Here is a 19,142-nt window from a genome sequence, read left to right as displayed (position 1 = left end):
CCCACCATACCACACTCTCTTCTAAGTGGCATCTGCATCTCCCAACCCCTAATGCCTAGGAGACAAACGCCCACTCCCAAGTTAGGGTGAGCATCTGACACAAAAGCTATGTATATACCCATATATGCTGACCAGCTAACCAGAGTTGAGGAGAGTTCACAATTCCTCAGACATGGTTACTCATAAATATAGCTTATAAGTAAGAAAATAATGTCAAGCCCTAACTGGTTTGGCTCAGTGGATAGAGCATTGGCCTGCGGACTGAAGGGTCCCAGGTTTGATTCTGGTCAAGGGCATGTACCTTGGTTGCGGCACATCCCCAGTAGGGGGTGTGCAGGAGGCAGCTGATCGATGTTTCTCTCTCATCAATGTTTCTAATTCTCTATCCCTGTCCCTTCCTCTCTGTGAAAAATCAATAAAATATATTTTTTTAAAAAAGAAAATAATGTCAAAAGAAAACTTAGAATGAACTGAACCATGTACCTCTTTTCACTCCTCATTGGACATAGAGGACCCCTTGTTTCAGCAGCTCTATCTGTGAAGATGGCAAAGAAAAAATAAAATGTCTTCTTTATTAATCAATATATAGCTAGGATTTCAATTTACATAGTCTCCAAAGTATTAAGACACTGATTTACATGGAAATGTTAGAATAAATTCCAAAGACATTAGCCTCCTTACAAATCAAGTTGCTTAAAAATGCATAAATCGCTTTCTTCTTTAAATATAATCTTTAGTGTAAATTGATGTCTGCTCATTTGGAAAGCTATCATTTAGTGTCAAGGAAATTAATATAAGAAAAATAAATTAATTTTAGGCTCACAAAATATATACTACTATATATAAAAGCTAGGAATTTTAAGCAAGAGGTATTTTGTAAATCTGTTTCACCTTGAAATAACCCTTTTACTAAATTACTAGTACTGGGTAAACCAGTCAACACCCTGGGTCTAATAAAGTTTTAAGGTTACACCATCTTTCATAAGTACGCCATTTGTCAATTTTATATGCATATGCACTAAATTCAGTATATTAAGATAGAGCTAAATCTGGGAACTCACATGGTTTTGGAACAAACTGAGTTGTTCTGACTCCATGGCTTTGCTCTTCCCCCCAGCCTTTGGTCTTTAATGTATCCAGGTGACATCTTTGAGAACTTAGAAACACAAAAAGTGAAGACGTTCAGATACAAAAGGAAAATCTACCATCAATACTCATTATCTTTGTCTGACAAGCTTCTCCAAACAAGAGTTATTGATTACCCTTGAGTCATCAAATTACAAGAGAAAGCATGCAACACAGCATCATCTGGGATAAAAGGAGTCTAATCCTGATTCTAATATTTCAGTCAAGTTACTAACCTCCAATTGTTCTATTTGTAAAATTGCATGTTCTCAATCCCCAGCATCACCCCCACTGAAAAATCTCATGTGATAAAACTCAGGTCAAAATATGGAAATTTTTACATAAAGTACTAAAATGGATCCTAAAACAACACAGGAATGTAAAAAAGCAAAATAGGTTGAGGATTTTGCTGATGTGACAAAACCAATAGTTCACGAAGCATACTGCTGTTAACAGTGGCTAGACAAAATGGAGAAAATATTAACATTCTGACTTACTACACTAAGAGAATTCAAATTTTAAAAATTCACAACCAAAATTAAAATTCCCAGACAGATATTTCTTTGTTATTTCTGCACTCAACCAGCTAGTCTTGTGACAGTTTCACCTTCAACTTGCTGTTACATAATTTCTGGGACAGCCCTCTGTGTATTCACACTTGTTAAAATTATCAAATGTACCTCAATTCTGAGCTCACATATTTTTGTCCCCTTTTTATAAGGCCAGATATCAACTCCTCCTGTCATTCTCATCTTTTGCTCAAATCATTACAGTACTAATGAAGAGTCTTATAAGAAAAACTTCTTATGACCTATGTGACTTTAATCTTGTATCTAAAGTGGAAGGTTTCCAATTGTGCTAAGATGCATCCACTAAGATGCCTCAGGAACTGTGTATATAAGGAGGTAGGTAGGTAGGTAGATAGGTAGGAAGAGAGGAGGGAGGGAGGGAGGGAGGGAGAGAAGAAGGGAGGGACATGCAGGAAAGGAGGAGGGGGAAAGAGGCAGACAGAGAGACAGAGACAGAGATTGTGTGAAATGTGTATATTGGGAGTTGAAAAAACTCTGCTTCCTGATTTCAACTTTTCTATATCAGAGTTTTAAGTCAGTACACTTGAACAAGGACTCTAAAGCTAACAGAAAACTATCCTATATAAATAAAAGCCTAATATGCTAAGTGTCTGGTCATCCAGTCAGCCATTCAACCAATCAAAGCGTAATATGCTAATGATATGCTAAGGTCACTCAACCACTTGCTATGACGGCAATGACCACCAGGGGACAGACACTCCAACCAGTAGGTTAGCTTGCTGCTGAGGTCCAGCCTATCAAGACTGAATGAGATGGGCTGGACACGCCCTGGAGCCCTCCCGCAGTCCCTCCCCAGCTGGCCAACCTCCCGCATCCCTCCCTGGCCCCGATCGTGCACTGTGGGATTTCTCAACCTGGCCTGCGCCCTCTCGCAATCCAGGCTGAGGGACCATATAACCATTACTAGATGACAAATTACAGGGCTAGTTCTCTCCATGTTAATCTCTTTTTCCCCCATAAAACCCTTCCTACCAATTCCCTCTCCAAAAATAAGGAAAAAAGATGTCTGGCAAAGCATTGATCTTGTTAGCTCATCTTTACCTATGATGAGTTGAAGTGACAGGAGGAACAGAGTTTCCATGAACACCTTCTTTAAGTCGCTCCAATAACCTTCGGTACTTCTCTCTTTCCTCTTTTTGAACACCCTAAATAGAAGAAAGCATGTTGGATAACTTCTAGCACATTAAACATATATGGTAAGTAAATCTTAAGCAAAGACTTAACAGGTCATAGATGTATTTTATTGATCAGCACAGTGCTCTTTAAATTTATTTTTTAATGCGGGTGGGGGAGGGGAGGGGGTGAAGAAGGGGGAAGGGGAGGGATAGGGACATCAATTTGTCCTCCAATTATTTATGCATTCATTCATTGGTTGGTTGATTCTTGTATCAAACCCAAGACTTTGGCATTTCAGGAAGATGCTCCAACTGAGTGTCAAAATTTCTTTAATTACCAACTTTATAAATTAAAAATATCCAAAAACCTAGCCTCTTTTGAAAAACCAAATCAATAATCTGGAGTTACGTAGGGCTATTCCCTTTAGATGGCCCATTAACTCTAGCCCATTTCACTCATTTACATCATTTCCTCGACCTGGATGGCTTCTGAGTTTTTGACAGCAGAACTAGGTTGACCACAAACTCAGCAGAATAATCCACTTGCACATTCAGAACATTCAGCTTCCAAATGGGACTGGTCTCACCATAGTCACCAATGACGCTGTATGGCCAGATCCAACAGATACTTTTTCAGCCATATATTAACCTCTCTCTTTAGCATCTCACCCTGATAACCTTGCCTTGCCTTCCTGGACAATACACTCTCCTGATTTCTTCTTATCTTCTCAATCTCCATTGCAGATTATTTCTTCTTCTGCCTGTCCAAAATGCCAAAGGTCCTGCCCAGTATCTCTTCTCACACTACATTTTCTCCCTGAACAATGTCTCAGCTCCCTTAATTTATATAACACTAATATTCAGAATATTCAGAAATGTCTTCATCCCTGCCTTCTTCTCAAAACTCTGAGCCAGGTCACTTTGCATGTTCCACAGGCACTTTAAACAATGTCTAAAACTGAAGTCATTAAATTCCCCCTAACCACCCAAGGTATCTTGGTCAGTGGCACATATTTCTCAAGACTGAAATCTGGGACTCAGGCTCTTCCTGCTAACTTTGTATCACACCTAACCAATGAATATGCCCTTGCTAATATTACCTTCTAATATTTCTAAAATATATCCTATGTATACCCTATATGTGCTCAGTTTCATTTCTGATTTCTCATCTAACAGGTATTGAAAGTTATTTTATAATACTTCTCCTTAAAACCCCCTCCAGGGCTGCAGTCCTTTTCCTCTCTCTGCCTACTTCTGTTTGTTCAGTACAACTATTTATGTATAAGGTCCTAGAGGTCAGGGACCATGTTTTATTCCGTTCTAATTGCTGACATTGGGCACCCAAACAAGTATTTCTAAGATGAGCAAAACTAAGTGGCTCAGAAAACCATGTAGCAATAGGTGATGGTCCTAGGGAATGCCAGATACAGAAATAATTCTAAGTGCTCCTGGAATAAGTGAAGACTTCAAAGGGAAGTGAAGAGAATCTTGTTGATGAAGATATCATGCTAAGTGCCCTGAAAAGGGAAGGAAAGAGTAGACATGTACACCATTTAACTTCTCTTATTTAGTCAGTTATTACATACAGCTTCTAAAAGAAACAAGTTAGAACAATCCAGGCACCCAAAAAGAACCCATTCTCTTTTCCTAACATGACTCCTTTTTCTTTCTTATAGTGAAAATAATTTGGAAATTGACTAATTACATACATATAGAATATTTCTAGAAGTATCAGAGTCAAACAGGGTGGTAGGGCCAGGTATGGAAGTGAGACTGGGATGTTTATAGTCACTGTACACCCTTTTATACCTTTTGAGAATTTTATACTATAATATACTACTTATACCCCACCCCGAATTCATAAAATAGTTTTTAAAAGAGATCAGACTGGTAGTGCTTACCTCCTCCACAGTACAATGGGGACGCCTCAGACCCTTGCCACCCTCTTCAATAATCATCTCTGTTACAACCTGTTCCTGAGGTTTCCACATTAAGGAACTCTCTGGATTGCCTTTGCTATGGCGGCGGCCACCTGGTCTTCTATTATAGCCTTCTGAGTTCAAAGTAAAACTGAGAGACAGAAAAACAAAGAAACATGTGTCACAAAACTGCTTAAATTGCTGGATTCTAAGCTTCAGACCATTCTGTGATTAGGCTTCCCAGATTAAGCTTGCTCCTGGCAAATCAGACAACTAGCATTCACAAAAGTTAGATCTATCTCTAGAGTAGAGGTAAATTCCACTATGGAACATGTATTCCAGTCACCAGGGCTGCTACATGAGAGCCTCTGCCTTCTTCCTCAAACCCAACTTTCCAACCCCAACTCTGGAATTAGCTCCCCTACTACACATACACTCCCCTTGTGCTGCACTTTTCCTTTACTCACTTGGTGTCACTGGAATTATCATGTGATTGTTCAATGTCTATATCCCACACCAAACTTTAAATTTCATGAAGACAGAGATTACATAGTTTCATCACTGGATCTTAGAAAAGGATCTAAGCCAAAAGGCACTCAGTATTTGCTGGATGCTAAAGTAATAAATGTAAATTAATAACTGCTAAAGAAATGAAAGCCATGAAGCCCCTAGTCATTGTTGCTGGTGGAAGAGCCTGCCTCTCCTACCATCACCAATAATGGGACAAACTGACATCACACCTTCCTGATGTAATGTTTTAAAAGGGATACACCACATGTATGATACTTTCACCAAAAAAAGGTTGCACAATTTAAAACAAATCATGAATAAGCATCCGACAAAATTAAAGGACAGTCTACAAAAGAAATATTTTGTAGGGTGGGATGGAAGTAGGTTTACTGTTGTGAGGATGCAAAACAGAGTTTATTATTATTTATTAATTACTGTATTATTTTCCATCCAAAATAATAGATGCCCTACCCTGTACTCTTTAAAAATATCCGTGCTATTAAAGGAAGTCTGAGGAGTTGTTCCAGATTAAAGGAGATCAACAAGACTGAAAATTAAACGTAATGCATGATCCTGCACTGAACTGTGGACCAGAAAAAATATTCTATTATGGATAAATTTAAATAAGACTAAATATTAAATTTTCTAATTTTTGTAATCTATGATTACATAAGTAATTGTCCTCATTCTTAAGAAATAAAGCACTGAAGTACCTATGATTAAAAGGACATGAGTCTAAGACTCTCAAATAGTTCAGAAAAAAATATTATGTATATATGACAGAAAATGATAAAGAAATTGGCAAAATGATAACAACTGGTGAATCTGGGTCAAATGAAGACAAAATACACAAAAACAGTCATAACTGGATGAAGAAATAAGCCTACAATTATAGCAGGAAACATCAATACTCCTTGTTCATCAATCAATAAAAAAGTAGACAGAAACCAGTAAGGCCTGTAAACATCAACAACTTGAGCTGACATTTATAGAACACTCCACCCAACATTCTTTTCAAGTGCACATTGGACATCATCCATATAGACCATATTCTAGGCCATAAAACAAATGCTAAAATTTAAAAGAACTGAAATCACACTAAGTATATTCTCTGATCACAATGTAATTAAACTAAATAACTGAAAGATGTCTGGAAAGTCCCAAATATTTGGATATTAAACAACAGAATTCTACACTTCAGAATAATCACTGGTTAAAGAGAAAGTACAACAGAAGTTAGAAAATATTTTTAAATTGAATAAAAATTAAAACCAATTTTTCAAAATGAATGGGATGCGCTTAGAAAATAAATTCACCTCTAAATATTCAAGTATGTATCTCCCAAGAACAAGGACATCTTTTACATAACCATAAGAGTCAGCAAAACCCAGGAACTTTAGCAATGACACAATATGTAACATGTAGCCACATATATTTTATTTATTTATTTATTTATTTATTTAAAATATATTTTATTGATTTCAGAGGGGAAGGGAGAGGGAGAGAGAGAAACATCCATGATGAGAGAGAATCATGGATCGGCTGCTTCCTGCACGCCCCCTACTGGGGATGGAGCCCGCAACCTGGGCATGTGCCCTTGACCGGGAATCGAACCTGGGGACCCTTTAGTCCGCAGGCCGAAGCTCTATCCACTGAGCCACACCGGCCAGGGCAACATGTAGCCACATTTAAATTTCTTCAAAGACATTGAAAGTATCCTTCACAACAATATTTTTACTATCTTGAATCCAATGCAGAAGCTCACATTGCATTTAGTTGTCATGTATCTTTAGTCTCCTTTAAACTGAAAGTTCTTTAGCCTTTCTTCATCTTTATAATGAAGAGTACAGGCCTTAACCAGGTTTCTCATTCTTAGACTCGGATTATTTTTGCAGGAATATGAATTAACCGATGTCTTCAGCGCAATATATCTGGGGGCCACAATGTCTCTTTGTCTCACTGTAGATGGCTTTAATTTTGTTCCTTTCCTTAAGGTGGAGTCGTCAAGCAGTTTTCTTTATCCTAAAGTTATTATTTTTCCTTTGTAATTAAAAAGTAATTTGTGGGGAGATATTTTGAGTATATATAAGTATCCCATTCCTCATCAAACTTTTACTTACTAGGTTCAGCTCAATTGATTCCTATATTATCAATTACTATAATTGTTACAAAATAGCCATTTTCTAATTCAATCATTCCCTGTACACTTACTAGTTGGCATCCTACTATAAAGACCTTTCCCTCCCACAGTATATATTTATTTATAGCACCTATATCCTGTCTTTATTCATTTTGATGTTTATATTGTTCCCAATTTGGCCAGTGAAAGCCCCTTCAAGTTTCCTCCTGTATCATGTTGACATGTCCCCAGTTTCTGAACACTCTTTTATTTCTGGCACAAGACATTACAAATTCATTTTGTACTTTCTTTCCTAGCTCTACCATCAACCAACCATTCATCCAACTCCAGAAAACCTAGTTTTTAGTTAGTGTCTCATTCTTAAATATGAGTGGATAGCCAAGGATTACCAGTATTTGAATAGACTCTAATATGAAACGTAAGATCAAAAATAGCCCTAACTGGTTTGGCTCAGTGGACAGAGCGTCAGCCTGCAGATTCAAGGGTCCGGGTTCGATTCCGGTCAAGGGCATATACCTCGGTTGCGGGGCACATACCCAGTGGGGAGTGTGCAGGAGGCAGCTGATCGATGTTTCTCTCTCATCGATGTTTCTAACTCTCTATCCCTGTCCCTTCCTCTCTGTAAAAAAAAATCAATAAAATATATGTATTTTTTAAAAAGATCAAAAATAAACCAAAGGGGGCAAGGAATTTAGGGGAAGCAGAAAAGCAGGGAGAAGAAATTTTAAAATAATTAACAGCTTTAGAGAAATAAGATATTGCATCCTTACAATAAGAACAAGAGGCTTGGAGAAAGAAAAACCATGGGGAGTAGGGAAAGGGAGGATGGTTACAACTTAAAAACTATGAAGCCCCTCCTCAAAGAAATCAGTAAAAGATTTCTTTTTTAAAGGGCAAGGATAACAAAAGAGAATTTATATGAAAATTAGATCAATGCAAAAGGTCAAATATATTTTTTTTAAAAAAGGTTTAATATCCAAGTAGTAGAAATTCTAGAAAGTAGGAACACAAAAAGGAGAATTATCGTAATGAAAAAAACAGTTCAGTGTATGAAAATTCATCAGGCTAGACACTTATTTCCATACTTTTCTGCATGCATATTATACTTTTTAAAAAGTTTATAACTGAATAAACCAAGATGGCGGCATAGGTTAAACACCTAACCTACAGCCTGGCACAACAATTTCAAAAACACAACTAAAAGTCAAAACGGACATCATCCAGAACCACAGGAAAGCTGGCTGACTGAAATGCCCACAACTAGAAGGAAAGAGAAATCCACAAGGAAAATCAGAGAAGCCGTAAAAGCCTGAGGTATGGAGACACGGGCGGAGACACGAGCCCGCGCGCGTGCGGGGAAGACGGAGTGGGAGAGGAAGGGGCGGCTGACGGCCTGGCTGGCGTTCTCTGGCGGGAAGGAGATAAAAGCGCCAGATTGTGCTGAACCCCAGCTCCGACTGCACTGAACCCCAGTTCCGGGCGAAACCCTGGGAAGCCGGGCTCAGGCTTGGGGAGTCTGGGCTGTGGGGCGGAGGCACAGAGGAGTTGCGCCAGAGCCGCGCACGGGAATGTGCGCAGAGGAGGGATTGTTGCCTGTGCCGCTGGATTGCCCTAGCGGGAGGGAGACAAAAGCTCCTGACCGTGCTGAACCCCAGTTCCAACTGCACTGAACCCCAGTTCTGGGAGAGACCCGGGGAAGCCAGGCTCATGCTGGGGAAAGCTGGGCTGTAAGGCAGAAATGCAGAGAAGCGGCGAAGGGCAGAGCACCGGAGGCGCGCACGGGATTGTGCGCAGAGGATGGTCTGTGGACTGTGCCGCTGAATCGCCCTGGTGGGAAGGAGACAAAAGCGCCAGACTGCGGTGAGCCCCAGTTCTGACTACACGGAAACCCAGTTCCGGGCGAGAATCTGGGAATCCAGATTCATTGGGGGAGAGACTAGACTGTTTGGCAGCGCGCGAAACTCCAGGGCGCTTTTCTCTCAGAGGTGTTTGCTGGGAGTATGGAGGGACACTGAGACACAGGAACCTCATAGGGCGGGGCTGACGGGAAGCCAAGGCGGTAGGCTCCGCCCTGTAACTCCGCCCCATCCAAGCTGAACACAGAGGCTTTTACAATTTTGCAAGTCTAGTTGAATGGGGCTGTCTCCCGGCATAGACACAGCTGATCCTCACAGCCAATTGGACTGGAGGTCACATCCTCCCAGTGTACCAACAGCAATCAAGGCTTAACAACACCAAGACTTTGCACTCAGCCCACAAAGGGGGGTATCAAGAGCGACCACCTAGGGAGATTGGGGAAGCTGAGCGATAGGGAGGCAGCCAAAAGGGGAAGACACCGAAACAGGTCACGAATATAAGGGATGCTGTAATTCCTGCCGAGGGGCCTCAGGCAGTAGCTGACCTACACTCCATTGGAGACCCAGAAACGAGGGCATCTAGTGGTCGGTGTGAGATGACACCAGATTTCAACCACTCGCATAAGGGACACATTCAAGAGGCAGACGCAGTGAGCGCCAAAGCCTTGCTGCACCAAGACCCGGCACATAAACGTGTCTCCCGCACAGCAACTCTTCCTTTATAGACACAGAGGGTCCGCACAGCCAAGTGGCCTGGAGGACAATTCCTCCCAGTGACACCAACAACAATCAAGACTTAACTATACAAACAAGGACCAAGATGGAGGCATAGGGCAGAAGCCTGATTGCTGCCTACCACAACAATTTTGAGACTACGACGGGAGAGCAGAGCAGACACCATCCAGAACCACCGGAAGGCTGACTGAGCAGATGCTCTACAACTAGAATAAAAGAGAGGGGTACGCGGGATGAAGCTGATGCCGGTGACCCAAAGACCACACTTTAAAAACTACGGCTCAGGCGACACAGTGGCGGCCTGGAACGTGCTCGGCGCAGTTCCCCCAGCGGTCTCCGGCTGAGGGGAAGGCTCCACTCGCTGCCGAGCACGGACAGACGAGCCCCTGGGAGACATGGGGTGGGAGACTACGCGCTTGCTGACCTCCGAGTCCTTCAAGAATCTCAACGCCCCGGAAGCGGCCTGGTGCGCACGCTCGGCGACCGGCCACCGCTGCAGACCCAAGGGCCGACGCAGCCACCCCGGACCAGCCCGCCGCCGCGCACCGGGCACACCGGAGCTTCGCCGAGCCCGCCGCCCAACGAGTTCTGCGGTGGCTGCCCTGGAGCTCTGAGAAAATGGCCGAAGGAATTGCTGAGAGGGAATTGACCAACAGGAATTGGGATCAAGAAGACGAAACCCCGCTGGGTCCCGGATCCGGGTGAAGCCGCGTGCCCCTGGGTCCGGGTGAGGCTGGAAACTGGGTCAGGGTGAAGCTGGGTCCCGGGTCCAGGTGAGGCCACGCGCCCCTGGGTCCGGGCGAGGCCATGCGCCCCTGGGTCCAGGTGAAGCTGAATCCTGGGTCTGGGCGAGGCCGTGTGCCCCTGGATCCGGGTGAGCCTGGGTCCCGGGTCTGGGTGAGGCCGTGGGCCCCTGGATCCGGGTGAGGCCACGCAACCCTGGGTCTGGGAGAGGCCACGCGCCCCTGGGTCCGGGGGAAGCTAGATCCCGGGTCCGGGCGAGGCCGTGTGCCCCTCGATCCGGGTGAGGCTGGGTCCCAGGCCCGGGAGAGGCCACACGCCCCTGGGTCCGGGTGAGGCCATGCGCCCCTGGGGCCAGGTGAAGCTGAATCCTGGGTCTGGGCGAGGCCGTGTGCCCCTGGATCCGGGTGAGCCTGGGTCCGGGGTCCGGGTGAGGCCGTGGGCCCCTGGATCCGGGTGAGCCTGGCCCCGGGTCCGGGTGAGGCCGTGGGCCCCTGGATCCGGGTGAGCCTGGGTCCCGGGTCTGGGTGAGGCCGTGGGCCCCTGGATCTGGGTGAGCCTGGGTCCCGGGTCCGCGTGAGGCCGTGGGCCCCTGGATCCGGGGGAGCCTGGGTCCCGGGTCCGGGTGAGGCCGTGGGCCCCTGGATCCGGGTGAGGCCACGCGACCCTGGGTCTGGGAGAGGCCACGCACCCCTGGGTCCAGGTGAAGCTGAATCCTGGGTCTGGGCGAGGCCGTGTGCCCCTGGATCCGGGTGAGGCTGGGTCCCGGGTCCGGGTGAGGCCGTGGGCCCCTGGATCCGGGTGAGCCTGGCCCCAGGTCCGGGTGAGGCCGTGGGCCCCTGGATCCGGGTGAGCCTGGGTCCCGGGTCCGGGTGAGGCCGTGGGCCCCTGGAACCGGGTGAGGCCATGCGACCCTGGGTCTGGGAGAGGCCACGCGCCCCTGGGTCCGGGTGAGGCCACGTGCCCCTGAGTTCAGGGGAAGCTAGATCCCAGGTCCGGGCGAGGCCGTGTGCCCCTGGATCCGGGTGAGGCTGGGTCCCAGGCCCGGGAGAGGCCATGCAACCCTGGGTCCGGGTGAGGCCATGCGCCCCTGGGTCCAGGTGAAGCTGAATCCTGGGTCTGGGCGAGGCCGTGTGCCGCTGGATCCGGGTGAGGCTGGGTCCCGGGTCCGGGTGAGACCGTGGGCCCCTGGATCCGGGTGAGCCTGGGTCCCGGGTCCGGGTGAGGCCATGGGCCCCTGGATCCGGGTGAGCCTGGCCCCGGGTCCGGGTGAGGCCGTGGGCCCCTGGATCCGGGTGAGGCTGGGTCCCAGGCCCGGGAGAGGCCACGCGCCCCTGGGTCCGGGTGAGACCATGCGCCCCTGGGTCCAGGTGAAGCTGAATCCTGGGTCTGGGCGAGGCCGTGTGCCCCTGGATCCGGGTGAGGCTGGGTCCCGGGTCCGGGTGAGGCCGTGGGTCCCTGGATCCGGGTGAGCCTGGGTCCCGGGTCCGGGTGAGGCCGTGGGCCCTTGGATCCGGGTGAGCCTGGCCCCGGGTCCGGGTGAGGCCGTGGGCCCCTGGATCCGGGTGAGCCTGGGTCCCGGGTCTGGGTGAGGCCGTGGGCCCCTGGATCTGGATGAGCCTGGGTCCTGGGTCCGGGTGAGGCCGTGGGCCCCTGGATCCGGGTGAGCCTGGGTCCTGGGTCCGGGTGAGGCCGTGGGCCCCTGGATCCGGGTGAGGCCACGCGACCCTGGGTCTGGGAGAGGCCATGCGCCCCTGGGTCCGGGTGAGGCCATGTGCCCCTGGGTCCGGGTGAGGCTGGGTCCCAGGCCCGGGAGAGGCCACGCGCCCCTGGGTCCGGGTGAGGCCACGTGCCCCTGGGTCCGGGGGAAGCTAGATCCCGGGTTCAGGCGAGGCCGTGTGCCCCTGGATCCGGGTGAGGCTGGGTCCCAGGCCCGGGAGAGGCCACGCCCCCCTGGGTCCGGGTGAGGCCATGCGCCCCTGGGTCCAGGTAAAGCTGAATCCTGGGTCTGGGCGAGGCCATGTGCCCCTGGATCCGGGTGAGGCTGGGTCCCGGGTCCGGGTGAGGCCGTGGGCCCCTGGATCCGGGTGAGCCTGGGTCCCGGGTCCGGGTGAGGCCGTGGGCCCCTGGATCCGGGTGAGCCTGGTCCCGGGTCGGGGTGAGGCCGTGGGCCCCTGGATCCGGGTGAGCCTGGGTCCCGGGTCCGGGTGAGGCTGTGGGCCCCTGGATCCGGGTGAGCCTGGGCCCCGGGTCCGGGTGAGGCCGTGGGCCCCTGGATCCGGTGAAGCCGTACCCCTGGGTCCGGCCGAGACCAAACCAGAGGGAGTCGGACCTGCATTACCACCATTTGTCCACCATCCAGAGCTGAGGGGTCAGAGCCGACATGTACTCATAAGGAACTGGTGGACATTGATATTGGGTCTCAAAAGAACTGTTGGTCCAGAAAGAAACTCACTACAGACTGATTCATTTGCCTGTCAGCATAACTATTATTGCTTGTCGCACATTCAATTCTTATAAGTATATCTCTAGTGACACATGATTTCGCTCATCTAGGGGAAATGATGAACAACATAGACTGATGAACAAGAACAGAACCAGAAACAAGGAGGCATCGATCGGACTATCGGGCCTCAGAGGGAGGATAGGGGAGGGTGGGGGTAGGGGGGAGAGATCAACCAAAGGTCTTGTGTGCATGCATATGAGCCTAACCAATGGTTAAGTTCAACAGGGGGTTGGGGCATCCATGGGGAGGGGTGTGGGATGGGAATGGGGGGATGAGGACAAATATGTGACACCTTAATCAACAAAGAAATTAAAAAATAATAATAATAATAAAATAAATAAAAAAAACAAAACAAAAAAAAAAGTTTATAACTGAATGGCAATTCTTTTTCAAAAGGTTTTCAAAATCAGATTCTATGGGCATATAATATGGCAGAAAAAGTAACACACACCTGAGTTCAAGTTTCTCACTAGCTGCATGATATTCGGCAAGCTCGAGTACTCACTTAACAAGATTACATAATAGAAAAAAGTGTGGATGCCTAGCAAGAGTGAGCACCTAATATGTGCTAAGTTTCCATGTAAAGAAAGGCAGAATTTAACACTTACCCAAAGGAAGGCAGGACTCTACGAGGCTGATCTCGAGTTACTGTCACTCTGATCTTTGGATAATCACTTATTCCATTAGGAGATTTATTACCTATTTTAAAAATGCATTTGTAATTGTAAATAAATAAATAAATAAATAAATTAATTAATTAAAAAACATTTGTGAACACTGCATTAGAAAAGAAACTGTGTGATCAGTCTACACTGCAGAACCATATATGTTATTTTTTCAAATTCTATTACTATACAGCACAGAGATCAGAATTAACTTTGTAAGGTTAAAGGAAAAGCAATAGTGCTTAGTTTGTCTTTGATCTCAGATAAGCAATAACAATTCATAGGGAAGCTTTCCTAGTTTTGCTTGCTGGGACCAATAAGAGGCATGAAGAACTTAATGATTATAAAACTCCCTACAACCTAATCAAAGTAAGAGAATTTTTCAGGATTTTTCCTCCCAAGAAAACAGAAGTATTTTTAAGTGAAAACCTGCCATATGTTACTACATTTCACTGGAAGCTTCTAACACTTGTGAGGTGGTTAATACTTCAAAAAATGGTAACCAAATTTTCATCAGCCACATTTTCTTTGAAGCTATTACAGGGGCTTGGAGTGCCTGAGGACTCCAAAATGCAATTGTAGCAGCAAAACCTAAACTGACCGAATTCATTTGTTTGCAAAACCTGACTTGAACCAATGTTCAAACCCAATGGGTTTTTTAAATAATATTCAATAAACACAATCTAAAATAGGATAAATTCAGAATCCCTAAACACATTTCTAAGGGCTTCAGATTAGAGACTGTGGACTTGTTTATATTAGAAACCTGCCCCAGGAATACCTGTGCTTCTCTGATTAGACTACACAAACCCACAGAAATATACTGCTGATGCCTCGGGCTGGATAAATCTACTAGCTCTTCCATGTCAATTTTAATGGTAAATAATTTTAAACATTTATATAGTCAAACAATATAAATAGATTATGAAATCTAATTTGTATTAGCTTTTTAAATAAAATGAAAGGCTTCAAAGAAGTATCATCTTTGTCCCTAGGTCCCTTGGAACTAGATTCTCAGACTTGGGGGTACACATTTACTTTCCTTTCATCTGCCACTAGAGGTACTTCACATGAAGTTTGTTTGAGAAGCACTACTCTAAGGTTTTTATCATTTCGTTAGCTTCTTCCACTTTTGACTGCTAAACCCACAACTTCTCTAAAAGTTCTTTTTCCCCTTTTCTCAAACTTTACATACCTACCTGCCTGGCAGAGATCACACCATTTTCAGGACTCTGGTTTCTCCCTATACCCTCACCCTGTGCACAGTATATTAAAAAATTAACAATTCAATTTTTGGGTCTGGATGAGATAGAGGTTCCCAATCATAAAACTGAGAACTGGAGACCTAAGGTTGCTCCCCAATCAGATTCACACATAAAAAAAGTCCTTCCAAGGCAGAGTTTTACTATTTTTGTTATTATTGCTATTTGTTTTATTATTAAAGGTTTTATTATTTTGTTATTAAATATTTTAATAACTTAGCATAGTGCCTAGCACAGAGTAAGTACTCAGGAAATGTTTGTGTGTTGTTGTTTTTAAGGAATGAAACTTGATCTAAGTCACATTATGGACACTGATAATCCAAATAGAAAACACAACAGTAAATTCAAAGACAATTGTAAAGGAAAGCTATTTGCCTTTTAGAATGACAGAGAGAATATCTGTGTTTTCATATCAAAGCAGTGTTCTTTTATATTCTCAAAACTCAGAAAAAAAGAAGCAGGAGGAGGAAGGGGAAAAGAGAAATATTTTTATCCACCTCACCCAGTTTCAGCATGTTGTTCCAGGATCCGGAACCTGTCAGTTCACAAGATGAAGAGTTCGAAAATACCTTAAAATCAAATAAAATAACCTCTGTAGTATATAATTTTAGAATTTAAGTAAGTTTCTAATATGAAAAAATAAAAATCACTCTATTGGTGCTAGCTCACAGAAGAGATATCATCAATAAAACCAGACATTTAATTTGTGAAGACTCACAAAATTATGTAAAAAAATTAACAATTCCAAGGTCTCCAAACATACTTATTATTCAGTAATGAAGCTCTTTAGAATTATTTCTTAAATATGTAATTCCTTTTAAAAGTGTAATTTCTTAAACTTTTAAGTTTTTGGCCTATATATCAAGGCTAATAAAGTCATGCATATTTCTGCATAGAAGTCATTCTACACATTAATGCCCAAAATGAGAATATTTCCAAAATATACTTTCAATGATTAAGTACCAAAATCAGTAGTCCCAAAGGAGTCCTTTCCCCACTGACCTCTCCCGAAGGGGCCGCATTCCGTGTTCCGTTACAAGCAGAAGCTACAGAAGCTACCATGGGCTTTGTGGTCAGCTGGAATGGGAATCCAAACAAGCTGGCAGCATTGTAGAGACTGTTTTTCACTTGGTGAATAAAGCAATCTAGAAAGTGTAACATAGATTACATATACATATAAACCTAGAGTAATAAACTTCTGGCAAAAAAAAAAGACTGCAGCCCAGCAGTGTGGCTCACGGGTTGAGTGTCGACCCAGGAACCAGGAGGTCACAGTTCAATTCCTGGTCAGGGCACATGCCCAGGCTGTGGGCTGGTCCCCATTAGGGGACGTGCAGGAGGCAGATCATTGATTCTCTCTTATCACTGATGTTTCTATCTCTCTCCCCTTCTCCCTTCTGCTTCTCTGAAATCAATAAAAACATCCTATATAACAAAAGGCTAATATGCAAATCGATCGAATGGCGGAAAGACCAGTTGCTATGATGCAGACTCACCACCAGGAAAGACACTCAACACTGGAGTTGCCCCCTGGTGGTTAGTGCGCTCTCATAGGGGGAGCACCACTCAGCCAGAAGCGGAGCTCACAGCTGGTGAGCGCAGCAGCAGTGGCAGAGGACTCCTGCCGCTGCAGCAGCACTAAGGACGTCCAATTGCCAGCTTAGGCCCACTCCCCACGAGAAACGGGCCCAAGCCATCAGTCAGACATTGCCCGAAGGCTCCCAGCCTGCGAGAGGGTGCAGACCAGGCTGAGGGACCCCCTGCCCCCAAGTGCACAAATTTCATGCACTGGGCCTCTAGTATTTTAAAAAAAATAATATTATTGTATCTAAAAAGGCCTCTCAATTTTTATTAGAAGTCCTATTTTTAATCATTGAGATAAAAAGTTACCTGTAAAATTTTTTTTTCTCCTACTCGAATAACTGAAATTCCAGCACTGTGATTTTTGTATTTTTAGTAAGATATGTGGGATGCTACAAAAATATGAAACTATCACACAGATTCACACACAAAAGTCCTGAAAGGACAGCTTTCAAGCAATGATTTCTCCCAAATATACAAAACAAAAAGAGCCCTAGCTGGTTTGGCTCAGTGGATTGAGCATCGACCTGCAGACTTAAGGGTCCTCGGTTTGATTCCGGTCCAGGACACATGCCTGGGTTGCAGACTCGATCCCCAGTGGGGGGCATGGAGGAGGCAGCTGGTCAATTATTCTCTCTCATCTTTGGTGTTTTTATCTCTCTCTTCCTTCCTCTCTGAAATCAATATATATAAATAAAAGAAATCTATACCCTAGGGTCAGGGACATAACTTAACAACCTAGAGTTTATAGTCACTAGGCATGGCAGAATCCTACAGGAAACACATCATTTACTCATAGGTTTGTCCTTACTTCCAAGGCAGGTAACGTTATAGTTGTCCTAAACAGCTACCTACTAAGTGCCTACTGTATCTTGGCTATGCCAAGGTAGAAATTACTGGAATATAAGATATGCAATTCTTAAACATCTATGATAAAACAAGGCTATCCCTCTACTGGAGAAAATGTGTCAGACTCATCCCTCCCTGCCACCAAACATAAAGATTACAAAATAAGCAAGTAAATAAACAAGGGGGAGGGGTAAATTTGTGTTTTCTTAACTTCCTCCTTTTATCACTACCCTTTTCTTACTTCCTACACTGATGACTTGTTTTCCACAATTTCCTAAATAAGGGTATTCTAAAGCACTGGTTTGAAAGAAAGAGATCATCACCTTAGCCACATTCTGCTTTAGAGAAAAACAGCCTGAAATTGTGATGCTGGCATTTAAGCAACAAGCACTCCAGAACAGATAAGATAAATAATACTTTACAGAAAGATAGTGAAATAACTTAAACAGCAGGGAGGATGTGATAACTGGGTAAAGCAGAAACCAATCTGAAGTCATTTGAAACTAGAGAATAGTTCAAAGAACCAGTTTGCAATTGATCTGTTTCATAGTTAAAAGAAACAAAGTTTGCAAATATCCTGTTTCTCATTTTAGGAATTAGAAAGAATTCCAGGTTACCCCTCTAATAATGTGAGCTTTATGTGGGAGAAAAACAGCTTTAGGGATTGGTGACTAACCTACAGTCACCCAAGCCCAGAGGACAAGAGGTACTCTTACCCAGCCGTGTTGCTCAGTGGTTAAGCAGTGACCCATGAACCAAGAGGTTACCAGTTCGATTTCCGGTCAGGACATATACCCAGGTTGCAGGCTCGATCCCCCAGCAGGGATGTTTCTATTTCTCTATCCCTCTCCCTTCCTCTCTCTAAAAAAGCAATTAAAACATATTTTTAAAAGAGGTACCCTTAACAACTTAGTTAAATAATGGACACTAAAAAGTAACATAATATTTATTTTCCTACAAATTTTGTCAAAATCTGAGTATGCCTAAGATTATGACAAAAGTTCACATAGACTTAAAACAAAAAAAGGCCTTCCTCATCTATAAAATGAGGTAAGACCACTTTATTTTCCTGAGACTAACCTAAGATCTCTTAAGATCCTTTTCTTCTATAAGTTATGAGTCTGCATTCTAAGGTCCTCCTTTTCTTTAAGCCTTCCTTTTTTTCCTCTGAAAAGCAAACAATAGAGCTGTACTGCCATATAGTAGCCACTAGCTACATGTAAGTTACCCAAATTTCAATTTAATTAAAATTATAAATTCAGAGGAGGAACCACGATGGTGGCATAAGTAAACACCTAAACTGCTGCCTCGCACAATTTCAAAACTACAACTAAAAGACAAAACGGACATCATCCAGAACCACAGGAAGGTTGGCTGAGTGGAAATTCTACAACTAGAAGGAAAGAGAAAAGCACACTGAGACTCAGAGGAGCTGCAGAAGGCAGAGGTATCGAGACGCACGCGTGGAGAGGACTGAAAACTGATTACGCTGCCGGCTTTCTCAATTGGGATGAAGACAAAAGCTCACGACTGCTCTGAACTCCAGTT

At 44.5% G+C, this 19,142-nt stretch overlaps 1 protein-coding gene across 5 annotated transcripts in view; it reads right to left on the bottom strand.

Annotated features, from left to right (window-relative positions):
• SENP2 (SUMO specific peptidase 2) overlaps positions 1–19,142 on the bottom strand; it is a 46,018-nt gene that overhangs the window by 17,448 nt on the left and 9,428 nt on the right. For 4 of the 5 annotated variants that reach the window (XM_079764550.1, XM_079764552.1, XM_079764551.1 and 1 more), the window contains 7 exons: positions 16,167–16,309; positions 15,667–15,733; positions 13,846–13,936; positions 4,732–4,900; positions 2,757–2,860; positions 1,062–1,156; positions 484–535 (listed from right to left, as the gene is read on the bottom strand). In XM_079764550.1, the coding sequence (XP_079620676.1) occupies positions 484–535; positions 1,062–1,156; positions 2,757–2,860; positions 4,732–4,900; positions 13,846–13,936; positions 15,667–15,733; positions 16,167–16,309 (721 nt within the window). Of the gene's footprint in view, positions 1–483; positions 536–1,061; positions 1,157–2,756; positions 2,861–4,731; positions 4,901–13,845; positions 13,937–15,666; positions 15,734–16,166; positions 16,310–19,142 lie in introns of those variants that run through there. The other variant, XM_079764554.1, reaches the window with a different exon arrangement.

This window comes from Cnephaeus nilssonii (assembly GCF_951640355.1).
Source record: "Cnephaeus nilssonii genome assembly, chromosome: 3".
In the NCBI taxonomy this organism is placed as follows: Eukaryota; Metazoa; Chordata; class Mammalia; order Chiroptera; family Vespertilionidae; genus Cnephaeus; species Cnephaeus nilssonii.
This window is presented reverse-complemented; position numbering and strand designations above follow the sequence as displayed.